This window comes from Atta cephalotes (assembly GCF_000143395.1).
Source record: "Atta cephalotes unplaced genomic scaffold scaffold00024, whole genome shotgun sequence".
Lineage (NCBI taxonomy): Eukaryota > Metazoa > Arthropoda > Insecta > Hymenoptera > Formicidae > Atta > Atta cephalotes.
The window spans coordinates 4,570,632-4,587,545 of record NW_012130088.1 but is presented as its reverse complement, the minus strand read 5'-3'; the positions used below and the strand labels follow the sequence as shown (position 1 = coordinate 4,587,545).

At 29.9% G+C, this 16,914-nt stretch overlaps 1 protein-coding gene across 1 annotated transcript in view; it reads right to left on the bottom strand.

Moving 5' to 3' along the window:
- Positions 1-7,258, bottom strand: part of LOC105620131 (DENN domain-containing protein 1B) — a 75,714-nt gene extending 68,456 nt beyond the window's left edge. Inside the window, 9 exon segments of the mRNA XM_012201639.1 lie at positions 94-351; positions 3,763-3,816; positions 3,944-4,079; positions 4,153-4,290; positions 4,402-4,557; positions 6,930-6,954; positions 7,019-7,151; positions 7,153-7,176; positions 7,178-7,258. Coding sequence (XP_012057029.1) covers positions 94-351; positions 3,763-3,816; positions 3,944-4,079; positions 4,153-4,290; positions 4,402-4,557; positions 6,930-6,954; positions 7,019-7,151; positions 7,153-7,176; positions 7,178-7,258 — 1,005 coding nt within the window.
- Between the last annotated feature and the right edge of the window lie 9,656 nt (positions 7,259-16,914).

Here is a 16,914-nt window from a genome sequence, read left to right as displayed (position 1 = left end):
GGTAGGTAGGTAGGTAGGTAGGTAGGTAGGTAGATAGGTAGGTAGGTACGTAGGTAGGTAGGTAGGTAGGTAGATAGATAAATATATAGATACCTTTAGCGTTAGTGTAGGTACTCCAATTAAGAATGGCATAGGTGCCAATAAATAATCTATTAATGATAACGGTAAAACAGGGATGTATATATGTTGCCAAATCATTGGATAAATTAAAGCGTTGCATGCTTGTACACATGCACTCAACCTCGATAGACGTTTCGAAATGAAAATAATACGGCGTTCGTATAACATAGATGCGAATATCATCATCATATTGTGCGAATCTATAGCACTATAATATTCAGTCAAGTTTCTCTGAAACAGTAAAATTATTATAATAAATTGTTATAATACTATTAGATATTTGACAATAATTTTATGTTAGATAAATTTTTTTTCTAATACATATTCTCAATTATTTTCAAATATACAGTATTCCAAATATTCAGTCAATATTTTGAATAACAGATGAATAGTTTAAAATATAAGCCCGATCGGCAAAAATGTTCCAACAAAAATTGTATGATCTTAATTTTTTAAAAAATTGATTTTATTGTTATTTGTCCTTCTAAAGAGACAAAAAAATAATAAAATCAATTTTAGAAAAAAAAAAAAAAATTTTTTTTTAAAATGAAATTATATGATCTTTTATATAATCTGAACCTTTTTTTTTACATAATACATATCCTTCTAATTATATATTCTGCATATAAGTACGTAAAGTTATTAACGTAAAGTTATTTAAAAAATCAATAATTTATGAGATATTTTATTCGGACATACTTTGATATAAAAAATAAACTATCATGTAAACAGTTAATTTTTTAATTATTTTAATGTTGTTAATTTCCCGGGAAATCTAAATCGTTAGGAAAGAACCCGGAACTAAGAAAAAACGTTTATTTTTTAATGTAAGTAATTATAAAAATATCAAGTATCATTATTAAATTTTTTAAAGTTCAGCATAAAAAACAAAGTACATTAAGAGAATCTTAAAGCCATTAACGTCTATGATAACTAAATTGTAATTTTTGTATATAAGTTACTTTTTCCCTCTTTTACAAATTCGAAAATCCTTTTCTAGGATTATATGCATTAATATATGTCTGGAGTTTATGCCGAGAACAACAAAAAATTTTTCTTAAGATTTCAATTTCGAAATTTTTTGTTCTCGGCATAAACTCTATCTCACGTATCACAGATGCATATACTAATCTTAGAAAAGGATTTTCGAATCTGAAAAATAGATCTGTAAATAATTGAGATAGTTAATACGCGTGATAATAACTGTATCGTCATATGTAAAGAAAATACGGGTCATGCACGTTAAAATGGTTTGTCCAGTATGGCGAAAAAACAAAATATCTTTAAAATTTATATAGAACTAATTTAATAAATGTCTGTATGAAGTTTGGGGAGGTCGATTTACTTATTCGATTTATTGTAATTATTGAGTATAATCGTTCAAAAAATTAAGTTTCCACTCGATGTTTAACATTGCGCTTATGGCGATCGAGATGCGTTTGCACATCGAAAGCTAATAATGTACAAGACAAATCGATTCCAAAATTTGAGAAAAATTAATTTATCATGTGCTTAATTATATGCTGCAGAAGTATGCTCTTAACCGTATGATATTAAAATACGATCGAATAAAAATGTAATTTGACTGTTTTTCACTTTATATTCGAGACATGGCAACGTTGTTCCTCATTAGCGATTCTGTGTAGGTTGTAACATCGCATAATTTTTTTCAAATAGTATGTAATAGAATATTAAACTGGATATTATAACAAATATTTATCTTCTAACCTAGCAAGTCGCGGGACTGCGGAGAGTAAACATGCAACGTTGCCACATCTAAAACTCGGCTTCTCTACATTGATGAAATTAATATTTCTATATATTATTATTTTAATTGTATTGAATTCAATTATTAAAAAGAATTTAAAAATTCTTTTTACAACAGAGTTTAAAAAAATCAAGTTTTAAATTTTGTGCTACATTATTTCTGATATAATCAATCTTTTTATTAAAGATGTCAGCTTGATGTAGTCAGGTTAGAACCACTTTAAACTAATTATTCGATTTCAATATTTACTTCAGACAAGATAATCCCTATATTGTAGAATCTACAATGTAGATATAATGTGAATTATAAAGTAAGCACTTACAATGCTTTTCATAACATCAAATAAAGCAATTCCCCATTATGGGTTCTTTCGCTCAAAGCGCGGGAACATTAATCCTATCTCTTAATACCTTTATACACAAAATAGATGAATCAGTTAGTGTAAAAAAAAAATACATAGTTCCTGGTAATTATATCACAACTATGCGAGTCAACGACAGACTTAAACATGTTCTAAATTTCAAGCAAATATATCGCTATATAAAATTTAAATATATTTTAATTTATTAATATTCTATTATAATATATTTAATTTAAATATATTTAATAATAAAACGAAATATTTTATATACTTATAATATTAAATCATAATAAAAAATAAATTAAAATAAATTAATTTAAAAAGAAAGGAAAATTATTCGTAATATTCCGTATCATAGTAAATAAGAGAAATTAGATCGTGGCAACGTCGCATTTTTACAGCAGACGAATACAGGTACAAGTTATCTGTCAAGATATATATTTTACATGAAAGAAAAAAAAATATCCGCACAATTGCGTTATAAAGGAAAATATATCAAAAATATAGTTTTAGCAAAAAAAAAATATAAAACGGCTCTCGCAAAGAAATGATCAGGTACGAAAGACAATCTCCTTGTCGGTTCTTGAAAGTGCGACGTTGCCATATCTAATAGACATCCTCAGTTCTCGAGAAAAAATATAAAATCAAAATTTTTTATTGACGACAAACTTTAATATCATGCAATAAATATTTACGATGTTGTTACATGAGTTTTCTCACAAATTTAATTATTTAAAACTCGTTTTTCATTAACTTTTTTTTTAATGTAATTTCGAGGCTAAATTCATAACGCATCACAGCAAAAAGAGCTCAAATTATCATCTTTCTGATCATCGATCAAACATCGCAGATTTTTATCTACCATAATGGATACCATAATTTTTACAGGAGGCATATACATATATTAATATCTAAATTATTTGAGACAAAAATTTAAAGACATTCTTGAATAATGCATTTTGCATTGGTATAACTACCTTAAAAAAAATATAATCATATTGTAACTGCACTATAAACTAATATGTTAAAAACTATTGATCTTTTTATTATAATACACTTACAAAGATAATTAAAAGACTAATATTAAATCCGGTAAATAAAATTATATAAAATATAAAAATAAAATTATATGAAATATATTAAGTTAAATAATATTATAAAATTAATATTAAATATTATAATATATAATTAATAATATTATATAATGCTATTTTTAAAAATAATCTTCATATATGCGATAAAAAATCGTTTTTTTTCCGAAAATTTATTTTATCATTATTAGTCTTTCTCAGATCCAAAAATTTTTATCAGAATCATTTTTGCCTGCTTGATTCAGTATGTATGCGTACGTGCATGCATGCGTGTGCGCGCGCGTATGTGTGCACATGTGCAAGCGAATGAATGAGTGAGCGAATGAATGAGTGAGCGAGTGAGTATTCACGCATGTGTGTATGTAATTGGACTGTCAAATAAGACATATTCTGCATCTAAACTGTTAATTATTATTACTTACATTTTCAGGAATACTAGGTAATTGAAACTGTTTTGGGCTTTGACAAATAAAATTCTGAAAGAAATTTTTAAAAAGTATTAAAACAATGTATTCAACAAATAGATAACATTAAATTTCTTATTAAACATACTTAACAGTTTAGTAAATTATATAAATTATATGGAGTTTAATAATTACTTACCGCTGTAGAATTTGGTAAAGGAATAGATATGGAGTTTCCAGGTACTGGCACTCCACAAGTATATATAATTTCAAGAAATTTCCAGGGATCTTCTTCACTAGTATTGCTGGTTAAGGATGCAATATGATTCAAAAGTCTACAATGAAAAATTTAATATTTTGATCTATTTTGAACACATGTGAATGTTTAAATAATATATTTTGACTAACTTGTAAAATGTTTCGTGCCATGGAAGGGCACTTAAAACTACTAAAGCTGTTTCTGTTTTAGGATCATGACGGCAGAATCCAAAAGTCCATTTTGAATCTATACTAGTGAGCACAAATGAAAAATGTTGTACTAATAAACTAAAACAGAAAATTATAACAAAAAAATATAATAGGACAAAGACAAAAGATTATAATTTATATTGTATGATAATCAATGTTATAATTTATATTGTATGATAATTAACATACTTCTCAAATTCACAAGGATATGCAAATTTAGGGACAGATTTCAATATTTCTTCATCTGAAAAGGAATTGGGATATTTTTGGAGAATCCAAGCTGGCTTCTCCCTTATTGGCGCAGCTACTTCACAGAAACATTCAAAAAGTTGTTTGACATTTTCTCTGAAAATTTCATTAGAAAAACATAATAAACATCAATGTTTATTATAACATCAATGTTAATGATTTGAATGAAATATAGCTTGCAAGTTATGAAGATATTGTAACAAAATTTTAGAAGTAATTATGTTGAATGAAAATTTTATAAATAATGATCATACATAATTGTATTACAATATTCATAAAATATATTTTTTAATATTTTTTATATTGAATTCTTATATTTTATCTTTTACAAACATACAGCAAATTTTATAAGAATATAAAGATATAAAACAGATTTTGTTGAATAAAGCAGAAATTTTGTATTGGAAAATCATCTGATTGCAATATAAAAATAACTGCTCTAGAAATCCATTATGTATCTTGAAATGAGATAAAACTACAAAACTACAAAACTAAAAACTACAAAAATTTAGTGTGAATTTACAATATTTATAATTTGGGAACTCCTCATCTTAATGCTTCCTAGGAATCATGTTATCCTTATTTAATATTTGAGAAACAACAAAAATAAAATAATACTTGGATGGCAATCGGATGGGAATCTGAATACAATCATCTAGTAAATTTATCTATCTTTGAAATTTTTACCTCATTTCAAGATATGCAATCATGTTCTTGATTACATTCTTATTCAAAAGAATTCATTAGTGGAGATCTACAATGAATTAGTAATAAGTAGTTTCAGGAGTTGGCTACAGACTAACTACTAATTCACCAATTTAGACTACAATCCTAATTCAATTATCTTTCAGACTCGATTTTGATTCACCAACTACAGACTAAAGACTCATTGTAGACTCGGCTTTATATCAGAATCTATAATTCTATGAAGGAAAAATATATTATATTTAGCCTGATTTATGCTAAGTTATAACATCCAATGTTTATTATTAATGTTAAAGTCCTGTGCATAAAGAGAAAATATTAGGAATAGAAATAAATATTAAGATTTCAACCAGAAACATGTATTCTGATGTAATTGGTATCCAACAAGTTGAAATCTTAATATTTATTTCTGTTTCTAATATTTATTTATAATTTTCTAATGTTTTATTGTGCGCAGGACCTGTATAAATGCTGTGTAAATTCTATTTTACAACGAAGTTATTACATTGATTTAGTTACTCTAACTAACTAAAAGCCATTTAGTGAAGAGGGTTATTTATGCTGATCCTACAATAAGTCGGCAATTGGTAATCTTAAATCCTTAAGTCCAAATCTACAATGAGTCAGTGACTGTGTTCAGCAGAACACAACAATTTTGGAACCATTTTATGATTGTTTGCTGAGACAGGACCATTCCTTAGATCTAAAAGTATAATCCAATATGCAAACTTCCAACAGTTGCAAAATAAACATTCTGTTGAACACAGCCAATAGTCTTAGAATTTAGCTGCATCATATACAGTAACCAAAAAATCAAAATTTTTGATTTAGTAATGAATCTATTTCTATCTATTTCAATTCTTTGGGAATTAAAAAATGGGATAGAAATGGATTCATATGGACATTGCCAAATACTAATTATAAATAATTTTGATTTTTCGGATACTGGGCACTAGTTCAGATAGTGCAGAAAAGAACTTTAATAAGACTATCGATTGTCTTAAGATTGACCAAATTCGATTTTATTCCTTCCCATCAGTCAAGCTATATATGACTTGCTATACGTCTTGCTGTACAACTTAACAACTTGTAGATACGAAAAATCATAATGGCCTTTCAACAAGCAACACAAATGACACAGTGTGACATACTGGATCATTACATCTTTATTGTTTGCCAATGTTAAACAAAGATGACATGATCTCTATGTCACACTGTGTCTCTTGTTAGAAAGTATACATAGAGCTGGTTGTTCCATCTTTTGATAAATTTTACCTGTTGGGTAAGCAAGATTACCCAATCATGCATGAATTATCAAATTTACCTCACAGGTAAAATTTACCAAAAGATGAAACAACCGACCCAAAGTCATCTATTTCAGTAAGACTTAAGGTTAAAAATTAAGATTTCCGACTACCAATTCATTGTAGAATTAGTTTTACTATAACGACGTAAAAATGGCCACGATGTTATGTTTACATAAATCGGGCCGCGTAAATGTAACCTAAAAATTCTTTGCTCATTGAATCATTTACATGCTTTCGTTCAGCTTGGTGGACATGAAACCTAAGAGTGTAAACGTAATTCACTTAAATAGAAGTTATAACAGCGTTACTATAAAGCACAAAGATGACCGTAACTGAGTCGTGAAATAGTCATAAGTTGATTAAAACATTGTATGTTCACTTATGACTTACAATTCACATTTCACAATTCAGTTAAATCAAAGTTAAGAAACCGTGTAAATGTCCTAATAAACTTGCCTTAATCTAGATCCCATGATAACAACTTAAAAAAAAGGTAATTACTCAATTTAGCAAACACAATCACAAAAGTTAATAAAAAAACATACAAATCAACGTGTTTTTCATGAAACAAATAAATCTGGCTAAAAAAAGTGTCGCTTTATCCCGCGAAACGGGAATTAACAGTAGAAGTTTGCCACTATTAAGGTTACGAAACCAATCATATCGATATAATGCAACGAATCCTTCCACTATGAAACTGTGAATACATTGGGATCATATGTGTATATATACAGAATTGCCAACTTGTTGAGAGTAGAGATCATGAAGTAAAGGTATCTTTTCATGCCGACGTTCGACGCTCATTTTCGGCATCAAAATAAGTCACGTGATAGAAATTGACCATAAAGTATAGAGAATAGAAAGTCGAACTAGGGCCGGTATTCATAGACCGGTATTTATAGTCAAGTCTTATTTCAAGATCGTCTTAAGTAATGTCTTAAGACGCTAATAAAATATTTATTAAAATTGGAACTGAATTTAATTCCATCACAATGAAATTTTCTTTATGGTTATTCCCACCGATTAATTAGATCAAAATATGAGAAATATACTTTTTTCTTATTTACATTTATTTACACTAACTACCGCGTTTGATATTTACCGTGAGTAAACCTTCATTCAATACAAGAATCAGATTTTTATTTTCTCTTGTATAGGTTAAGATTAGCATCGATCTCATGCAACGAAAATTTAAATTCATATGACGTTACAAATGCTACAATCGGTCTACTAGCGTAGCTTGCAGTAACATTGCTCTTCGTAACATTACAATTAGTGGATCAATCGGAGCGTAGCATTTGGAGCATAACGTTCAGAGCATAAGAAGCATCAAGTTGATCGCAGCCTACATATGCTATAATCTCTTTTCACGTTTAATTCTAGTTTCAATTCCTAGGCTACATTCAAAATGTCTTCTCCGAGGAAGATTTCATTCTATATGCTATAGTATACATCACGTGTACTATATATTTCGAATAAAATTTTCCTCGGAAAAGTTTTGGAACGTAGCCCTAGTTTGATTATGATAAACTTAAAAAATGGATCATTTCAATTATTGTAATAATAATTATTATATGGATAGTACATTATCGATAGTACATTATGACATACAAGACATCGATGACCAACCAAGTGGGCGATAATGAAAAATTCGGTGACAAACTTTTAATTGTTCTTGTAGAAGTTGCGCTTACCTATATGAAAGTATGAAAAAAAAGTATGAAAGATTATAGAAATGCAAAATTAAAAGAAAATGCATGGAAAGAAATGGCTGAAATTGTAAATGTTACAAGTAATTTTGAACTAAAAATTAATATATTTATAAATTTGAAATAAAAAAGGCTATATAAGGCTATGCAAGATATTCATTACTAAAAATCTTTTCAAATAAAAAATATAACGATTCAGATGTTTATTATTAAATTAATTAAAAATATTAAACATTATATACCTAAGTAGAAACAAAAACAATAATGAACAAATGTTTCAATCCTTATTGGGTCAATTGCAATTGTTACAATAATTTTTTTAAATTAACTATAACATTAAAGCTAATTAGAACTACTTATAGCTTTTTCAAAATTATTTTAATTGGGTCTTTATTCTTATTTTATTAATATATTTATTTACTATCTTATTAACAATTTCTTTTCTATAAACTACTAAACATACAATTCAGTGTTAAACATAGCGTTTATGCTTGTGTTATATTAATAAATAAAATATTTATGATGTAAGTATTACAATTCATCTTCCATCTTACTTAAATATTTGCATGAAAATATAATAAATAAAAATTGTATGTTATGTATGTATATATAAATGTTCCACAAATACTTTCTATGTAATACTTTTTAATTCAAACATTATAAATTATATTTATCAAAATTTTTTGATGAAAATCTGTTTAAAAAATATATATAAATACTTCATTGAAGGCAATTTTTATCTTGTAATGACTTAACATTTTTAGGTTTCATCTACTGAAGCAGAAGAGCATACTATAGTATATACGCGATCTGATTGGTTGGCCGTTATTTCTTTCGCCACATTGAGCAACGGGAAGCAATAGTTTATATATTTCTTATTGCTATATTATTCCTATCACTATATTATCGCTATTGCCTCGCATTGTGTTTAGGTCTTTATTCTTTGACATTATTGAACTATAACTATATACATACACTAAAATGGGCATCTCCGCTGCAGCGGTGCTAAAGTCACTAGATTATAAAGTACCGCAATTGATTTCAGAAATGTCGCATAAAAATGACCGAAGTGCACATAATACACGATTTGGGGTGCGTTCCATTTCTTGCATGATGCTCATAGAAGCATAGAAATTCCGTTTCTCTTCATGCACACTGGCTGCATGTATGATTCAACCTACCGCCAATTGCATGCCAATTGCTCCGCCTCTTCCGGTGCATGAGATCGCATGAAGTGCCTCACCTCTCGAGCTGAGGCAGTTCATGCAGCTTATGCATTCAACATATTTTAGTGCGAAACTGAAATCAAAAATCTTTTTGTCAAAAAAGAAGATGTAATAATAATTATTGAATGTCTTTGTAATTCAGTCAATTTTAAATTGTCCATATTTACTGCATGAATTCATTGCGAATTCATTCCGTTACTACAATAAAACCGCATGGTATATATTGGAGATATATATTGGAGAAACGAAACATACTCTGCACCCCATGCTATGCACTAAATACTCCGTTCCACGGAACGCACTTGAAGTACACCAGAGTCCACATAAAAATGCTCAAGCTCATGCGATAATCACTTGTGATATGTACTTTCATATTCCTGAACAATTCTGAACTGTACTTACACGTATTCTTCGTGCACTTTTATGCACACACAAAACTTCTACGACAAATAAATCTGTATTAAACAACATATAAATTGAGCATTCGTGCATATTTTTTTGTTGTAAATAAACTAAAAAATATTGATTTACATACTTGAACTTCATTTTTCCAAATAAAGCACGTAATACAAATAAATTCGAAATGGCCACATTTCGCAAATGGATGCGAGTTTGCGGTATTTTATATATCTAGTGACTTTAAGTGGTCACCCCCATGATGGTTAGCCCCCGACACCACAGAAAATTAGCTTTACCACTTCTATCGCCACCAAGCAAATACCTAGACTGCGTTCGGATTCTCTAGATGCTCCTCAGATGTCATATCATCCTTGTTGTTTATCGAATGTTAAATAAGGATGACATGACACCCGAGGAATATTCAGATAAGAATCCAGCCCTACTGGCACCGAGTCGGCCGATTGCGCGAGAGCGAGACAGCGTTCGTCCTTCTCGCTCTATTATTAACTTGTAAACAAGCGAATAATATGTAGAGCGACGGGCGTTCTTTCTCGCTCCCTCTATTACTTGTTATAAACGAAAACTAAAAATGTGCTTTCTCGATTGTTCGACGTGTTCCTGTATAAGAAAAAAAGAGATACACATTCTGGATAACGAAATTTATTATTATAAAAAAGATTTTAATAAATTTTAATAATCATATAACCCTCCCATTAATAGCAAAAATGATTTTAATGTTAAAAAAATCAAAATGTGTTTCAAACATGACGTTTCTCATAATCTTTCCAGTGCACTCATTTTTTTTTTTGGAAATACGCTCGGATATTTTTTTCAAAATTTGAAAATTGGCAGGGTTTACAGTTAAAAAGGATAAAAACGAGTATTAGTCTAATTATTCATTTATTTTTTATTTAAAAAAATATTTTTTTAAAATATTTCAATAATTTCATAATATTTTTTCATAATATTAATATATATTGAGAGATATTTATTAATAAATATTAGTAAAAAATATATATTAATATTATTCGTAATATTAATGACATTATTAATAGTCAAGTATCAATATTATTATTATTATTGAAAAAATGCAATTTTATAATAAGAAAAATCCAATATAGATTAAATAATCGTTAAATAATTTTTTTTTAACTATAATAAAATGCAAATTTTAAACATTTGATAAAAATGTGTGTTCAAATATCAACTAAGTTCTATCAAAAAAATTCCATCTATAACAGTACTTCAAGAATATCATTTAGAATGTGTTATTTAATATCGATTACGATATTTTATTTTCTTTTAATGAGAAGTATCAATTTTTTCTAAATTTTAAAACAATATATGTTACTGATATCAATACAAATGTTTTACCAAATAAATTCTGTACATATACTTGAAAGTCTATGAACTTCACATTTGAAAAATATTATAATTTTTTTGGTCTCAAAATAAATTTTATAAACTGCTCTTTTTCTTCTCCAATGTCTTTAATACATTTCTTCAATTTTTTGATACATATATTCAGGGATATAATATTTCAATTTTTATTTGGCAATTATACGAGAACTCGTATATTCGTGTATATTACAAAATAATATATTACAACATAAATTAATCCCGGACCACGCATACAAAATGAGTTTCTGTGTTTTTTTAAATAAGTTTTAAATTTTCTTCAATCATAGATAGTGCTTTTTTTCTTGATTCTAGTCTTTCATAAAATTTATACAAATTGTAGTTGAAAAACTAACGTAGAAAAATAAACGAAAAAGCGCTTTAAAATTGAAAGTTTGAGAAATAAGGAATCCACTTTTTACAAGAAACGTGGATAAGAGTTAAATGTTGAAAGTATTTTATACATTTTCACTTATTTACATATGTTACAAATCAAAATCGTTCAACAAAACACAAATGTACATGCAATCTTAATAAATAATAGATGTGTTACATCTATCTTTTATAAACATTCTTGAATAATAAATCAATATTATAATGTCCATATTACTGCTCGACGGAAACCGCGGGAAAGTGATTTTTTTCCATCAGAAGGAAATGTAAAAAATTCTCTAATAAGTCACGTATAAATCATAATTATTTGACAATTTTTTACATTTCTAAAAAAATGAGGGAAAGAAAAGAAATAAAGCAAGTGTTTAAGTGAAGCAATTTAAAAGCATTAAAGCTTTAAATAAAATATAAAATTTGCACAATTAATCAAAATGCTACAAAAAATTTAAAATAATATTAGTTACGAACAAGCGAACGAAATGTTAATATGGCTTATTATACATTTTTAATTCAAAATGCTAATTAATAATAATTACATTTATATTTATATATATATAAGTAGTATGTGAGCAGCCATGGAGTCAAAACAAATCCCCTCCACGTCTCCCTCCGGCGCCATGAGCGTGGCCTAGACGGGTGAGTCAGGCAAAGGACGTGCTCTGATTGGTTGTGGAGTGAAAGGTGGGAATAATAGGGTAATTAAATGATATATTCTGATTGGTTCGCCCTATACTTGCCCAAAGATCTGATTGGCTCGCACTGTACCCGCGAGGTCAATGGAGAAAGGAGATGCTGGAGGACCTTTGACAAAATGAAGGGTAAAGTCTGAAAAAATGAGTGGGTCTGTAGCATTTTTTTGTCGTGAGGACGGAGTACGAACACTGGACAAGAATAGCGGTTTTATGACGGTCATTTTTTTGTTGGCACGGCACAATGTCTTCGACGTATTGGCGTTTATGAATGTTTTTATTTATGAGAGATGAGATCTTATACGAAAATTTGGGAGTCTAGAAAGAATCTTTGCTAGGAAGAATGGGGGAGATTAAACAGGAATGAGCATGCTCAACTGACGCGACGTATCGTCGCCGGTGTAATGACTCACTCGTTCGAGCGAAAGTATAACTTTTATGATGTATGACAAGGATTTTATAAATCTGTACTGTAATCTGATTTTATGAATTGTATTTATTTAAAAGTTTAAGTTATACATATACAATAATGAAAATATGTAGAGAAAAAAATTGGTTATTGAAGAATACAAGTGATTAAGAAACGAGGATTTATGTTATACAAAAATATTAGGTGTACAACTTTGCTTCTGCCGTTTTTCTATAGATGGCTTTAGCGGTAAATGGTGGTCGAAATAAATAGATCATAGACGTTATACAATAAACTTGGGTATCTGTCAACATAATCCCATAGAAACATTAGTCAATTTGTGTCTGCATCATAAAGTTATTCTCGATTGAAAATATCAGTTTACGAGCCAAATTCTCGTCATTTGCAGGAGGTTTTAATTTTTTACTTCAATATGAAGAAATCTGCGGCTGAGGCTCATCGAATGCTCTCAAATACTTATGGTGAGGCCGCTATTAGTGAAAAAACGTGTCATGAGTGGTTTCAACGCTTTAAGAATGGTGATTTTGACGTCGAAGACCGGCATAGCGGTGGAAGAGAGAAGATGCAGAATTGGAGGCATTACTTGAGCAAGACTCGTGTCAAAATCAAGAAGAATTGGCACGATTATTGGGAGTGACTCAATAAGCCATTTCAAAACACAAGCCATGGGACTCAAAGCCATGGGAATGATTCAGAAGCAAGGAAATTGGGTGCCGTATGAATTGAAGCCGAGAGATGTTGAACAGCGTTTGTTTGCTTGTGAACAGCTGCTTGAAAGGCAAAGACGGAAGGGATTTCTGCATCGCATTGTGACTGGGGACGAAAAATGGGCATTACGACAATTCCAAGCGCAGAAAATCATGGGGAGTTCCCGGCCATGCTTCCACGTCGACAGCCAAACCGAATATTCACGGCTCCAAAGTCATGCTCTGTATTTGGTGGGACCAGCTCGGCGTAATGTATTATGAACTGTTAAAACCAATTGAAACACAGGCGATCGGTATCGAACGCAATTGATGCGTTTGAGCCGAGCATTGAAAGACAAACGGCCGCAATACAACGAGAGACACGATAAAGTGATTTTGCAGCAGACAATGCTCGACCCCATGTTGCGAAAGTGATCAAGACATACTTGGAAACGTTGAAATGGGAAGTCCTACCCCACCCGCCGTATTCTCCTCTGACTATCACTTGTTTCGATCAATGGCACACGGCCTGGCTGACCAGCACTTCTTATGAAGAAGTAAAAAATTGGATCGATTCGTGGATAGCCTCAAAAGATGACCAATTTTTTCGACGCGGGATTCGTACGCTATCCGAAAGATGGGAAAAAGTAGTGGCCAGCGATGGACAATACTTTGAATCATAAATGTATAACCAGTTTTTTACAATAAAGCCTCGAATTTCGGAAAAAAAACGGCGGAAGCAAAGTTGTACACCTAATATATTTATTGATATAAATCTTCTTTTTTTTTTCAAAGAAGAAGAAATACAAAGTTCGCATGAGAATAAACTAAAAAAAAAGTTTTTAGAAAAATTAAGCCAAAGATTCTCGCTTCGAGAGAATTATATGAAAAATTTCATTATATCTTAATAAAGTTAATTCCAAAAATATTGTATTGAAATACATATCGAAAAAGTTAAGTCGTTAATTTGTGTACGTACATTACGTTCTATATCTTCATAATTACCACGCAATGTTAATTTTATAATTATAATCCTGGTTAATAAAACTTGCAGGTAATTTTAGTTCGATTTCTTGAATTAAATATAGAGCACACTTGTTAACATTATTGGATAAAGATTCTAATTGTTTTAAACGCACTTTACAATACTTTGCAGTCCGAGGAAGGTAGTCTTCTGCATTACAATTGCCGCTATGTAGGTTCTTCGTTTCTTCACCGATGGAGTTGAATCGTGAGCGTCCTCTTCTTTTTGAAGATTTCCGTTGGAATTTTTCTCTTCTTCTTTATATAACAGCAATATTAATTTTGCTCCGTAAGATGTGGTAAAGTGATGGTGATATTTTTTATAACAACAAAGTTAGGTTTCTCTCGTTATCGTTGCTAAAATTCGTCTTATGTCCCATCTTGAAACTGCTGCCAGAAGTCGGTGTCGAAATAAATTCCGTCCGCGTTGTGTCCACCCAATTTTATAAGAAGTTTAAAGATTCCTTCGTTCTTTGAAAATATGTGAATCGTCTTCGTATGAGAATTGTTAAGACCATACGTTGTTGTTAGTAACATATGAAATTAAGTGTTTCTTCTCTCGTCATCGTTATTACGAAACTTAAAAGAATCAAGGATGGAGTACATTCTCATGTACTCCGAATTATTATTTTTTGGACTGGCCACAGTATTCTTACACCACAGTAATACCAAATCAAGCGAACCAAGATGGCAATCAAAAACACAAGAAATATAGTACTTGTTAACTGAAGCTACGGACGACGAGATTCGAATGAAACGGATTTTCGATAATACCGATGACATCATCTTCCTCTCCGACGCTAAGTGATAAAATTATTCTGCGCGCGCAGAAAAAATGAAAAAACATAAACGTTCCCTAAATTTTTCTTAAAAATTTAAAATAATCTATACACGGAAATCAGAAGGGCAGAGGAGTGAGATAAAACGAGAACAAACAGGAATGATAAGAAATGTTTTGCGATTCCTCTCCTGCATTTTTATAAAATAACAATGGAAGGAATTCGATCGGCCAGAAAGAGAAAATTTTTTCGTAATGAATCTTCATAAGACAAAGAATTGATTTATCTCGCAAGCAGTTTCTAACGAATAAAAATTACTACACTGATAACCTTCGAGTTTTTTTTTCAAAAAAACAAGAAGAAATTTATGAAGCATCTTCGATTTAAAGTAAATTTATGATTGGATTTATTGCTTTTTAGAAAATTCATTAATGTTTAAAAAGACAGAAGTAGGACAAAAAAGATGTTAAAGTTGAGTTGGGAAATGATAATGCAGGAAAATTTATTCGTCTTCCATTTTTCTGAAACTTTTGTTGTATACTCCCAAGGGAAAAAATAACGTGCTGCGAAAATACGGAAATTTATAGAATACAAAAATTAAATTATTTATATTGATAAATATGAGAAAAGTTTTAAACGAAGGGAGTTATTGTATGTTCAATGTTCGCCAGGATTTTTTTCTCATGATGAGGCAACTCCTGAAGAGGGGAAAACTAACAAAAACCAAGTAATATTGTTAATCAAGCGAGATATAGGAATTTTCATTAAAATCGTATTTTTTCTATTACTGAAAAATTTATTATTTATCAGTCGTAGACTAATATTGCGTGACATTCCTTTCCAAGAAAGAAGATACAAAAAAGCAGAAGGAAAAATTTAAAAACGTGAGATTTACCGTAACAATAAAAATTTTATATAGTGTGATAAAAACTTTTCCGGATAATATTGAAAACGAAAACTAAGGGTTTATTAGGGTAAAAACGAAGGGACCGATGCTTTTTATGGAGATAATTTTTACGGTGAAACAGAGCTAGATTAGATATGAGGTTGATCAATTAAGAAATTTTTGTCGTCTCCTACTTCTCTAAATTTTATGAGAAAATCACTCCTAATAAAGGAAGCGACCAATTACCAAAATTGTTAAAACTTATCGGGTAATGAAGGGACTAGAAACTTTTAGCGATTCTTTTCGAAGAGTGGAATTTTATGAATATCGCTACGAATATTATAAATATCAAGCACTGATCAAGCTAAAGTCGGTAAAAAAATCGGTTAACGAAATAAGGCTCTGCGTCGTTGCAAAACGTGGAAGGATAAAAGAAAGCTGTTGGTGCAGCGAGGCGGTTTTTTACCTTATATTATCGGACTTATATCGATCTTATTATCGATCTTATTATCATTAATTATCGAAAAAACGAAATAGTAGGGATAAAACGTTATAATTTCGATGGAAAATCTGGAGAGAATGCACTATCAGTTACATCAAAATCTGACATCGTTGACGGAGAGTTAAAAGAAATAACAGTACCGCAAAATTCGGATAACATCTCGAACACTAATAATACAGCGCAAACTCCCGGAATTATCTAACATGACTCGATGTGGAGATGAATCGTATTCTTAATTCCAGCTGGCCGTGTGAGAGGTGGAAAATGTTCAGAGGCATTATGGCGATACCTACGATTTATTCAAGAAACGCGAAGACAGAA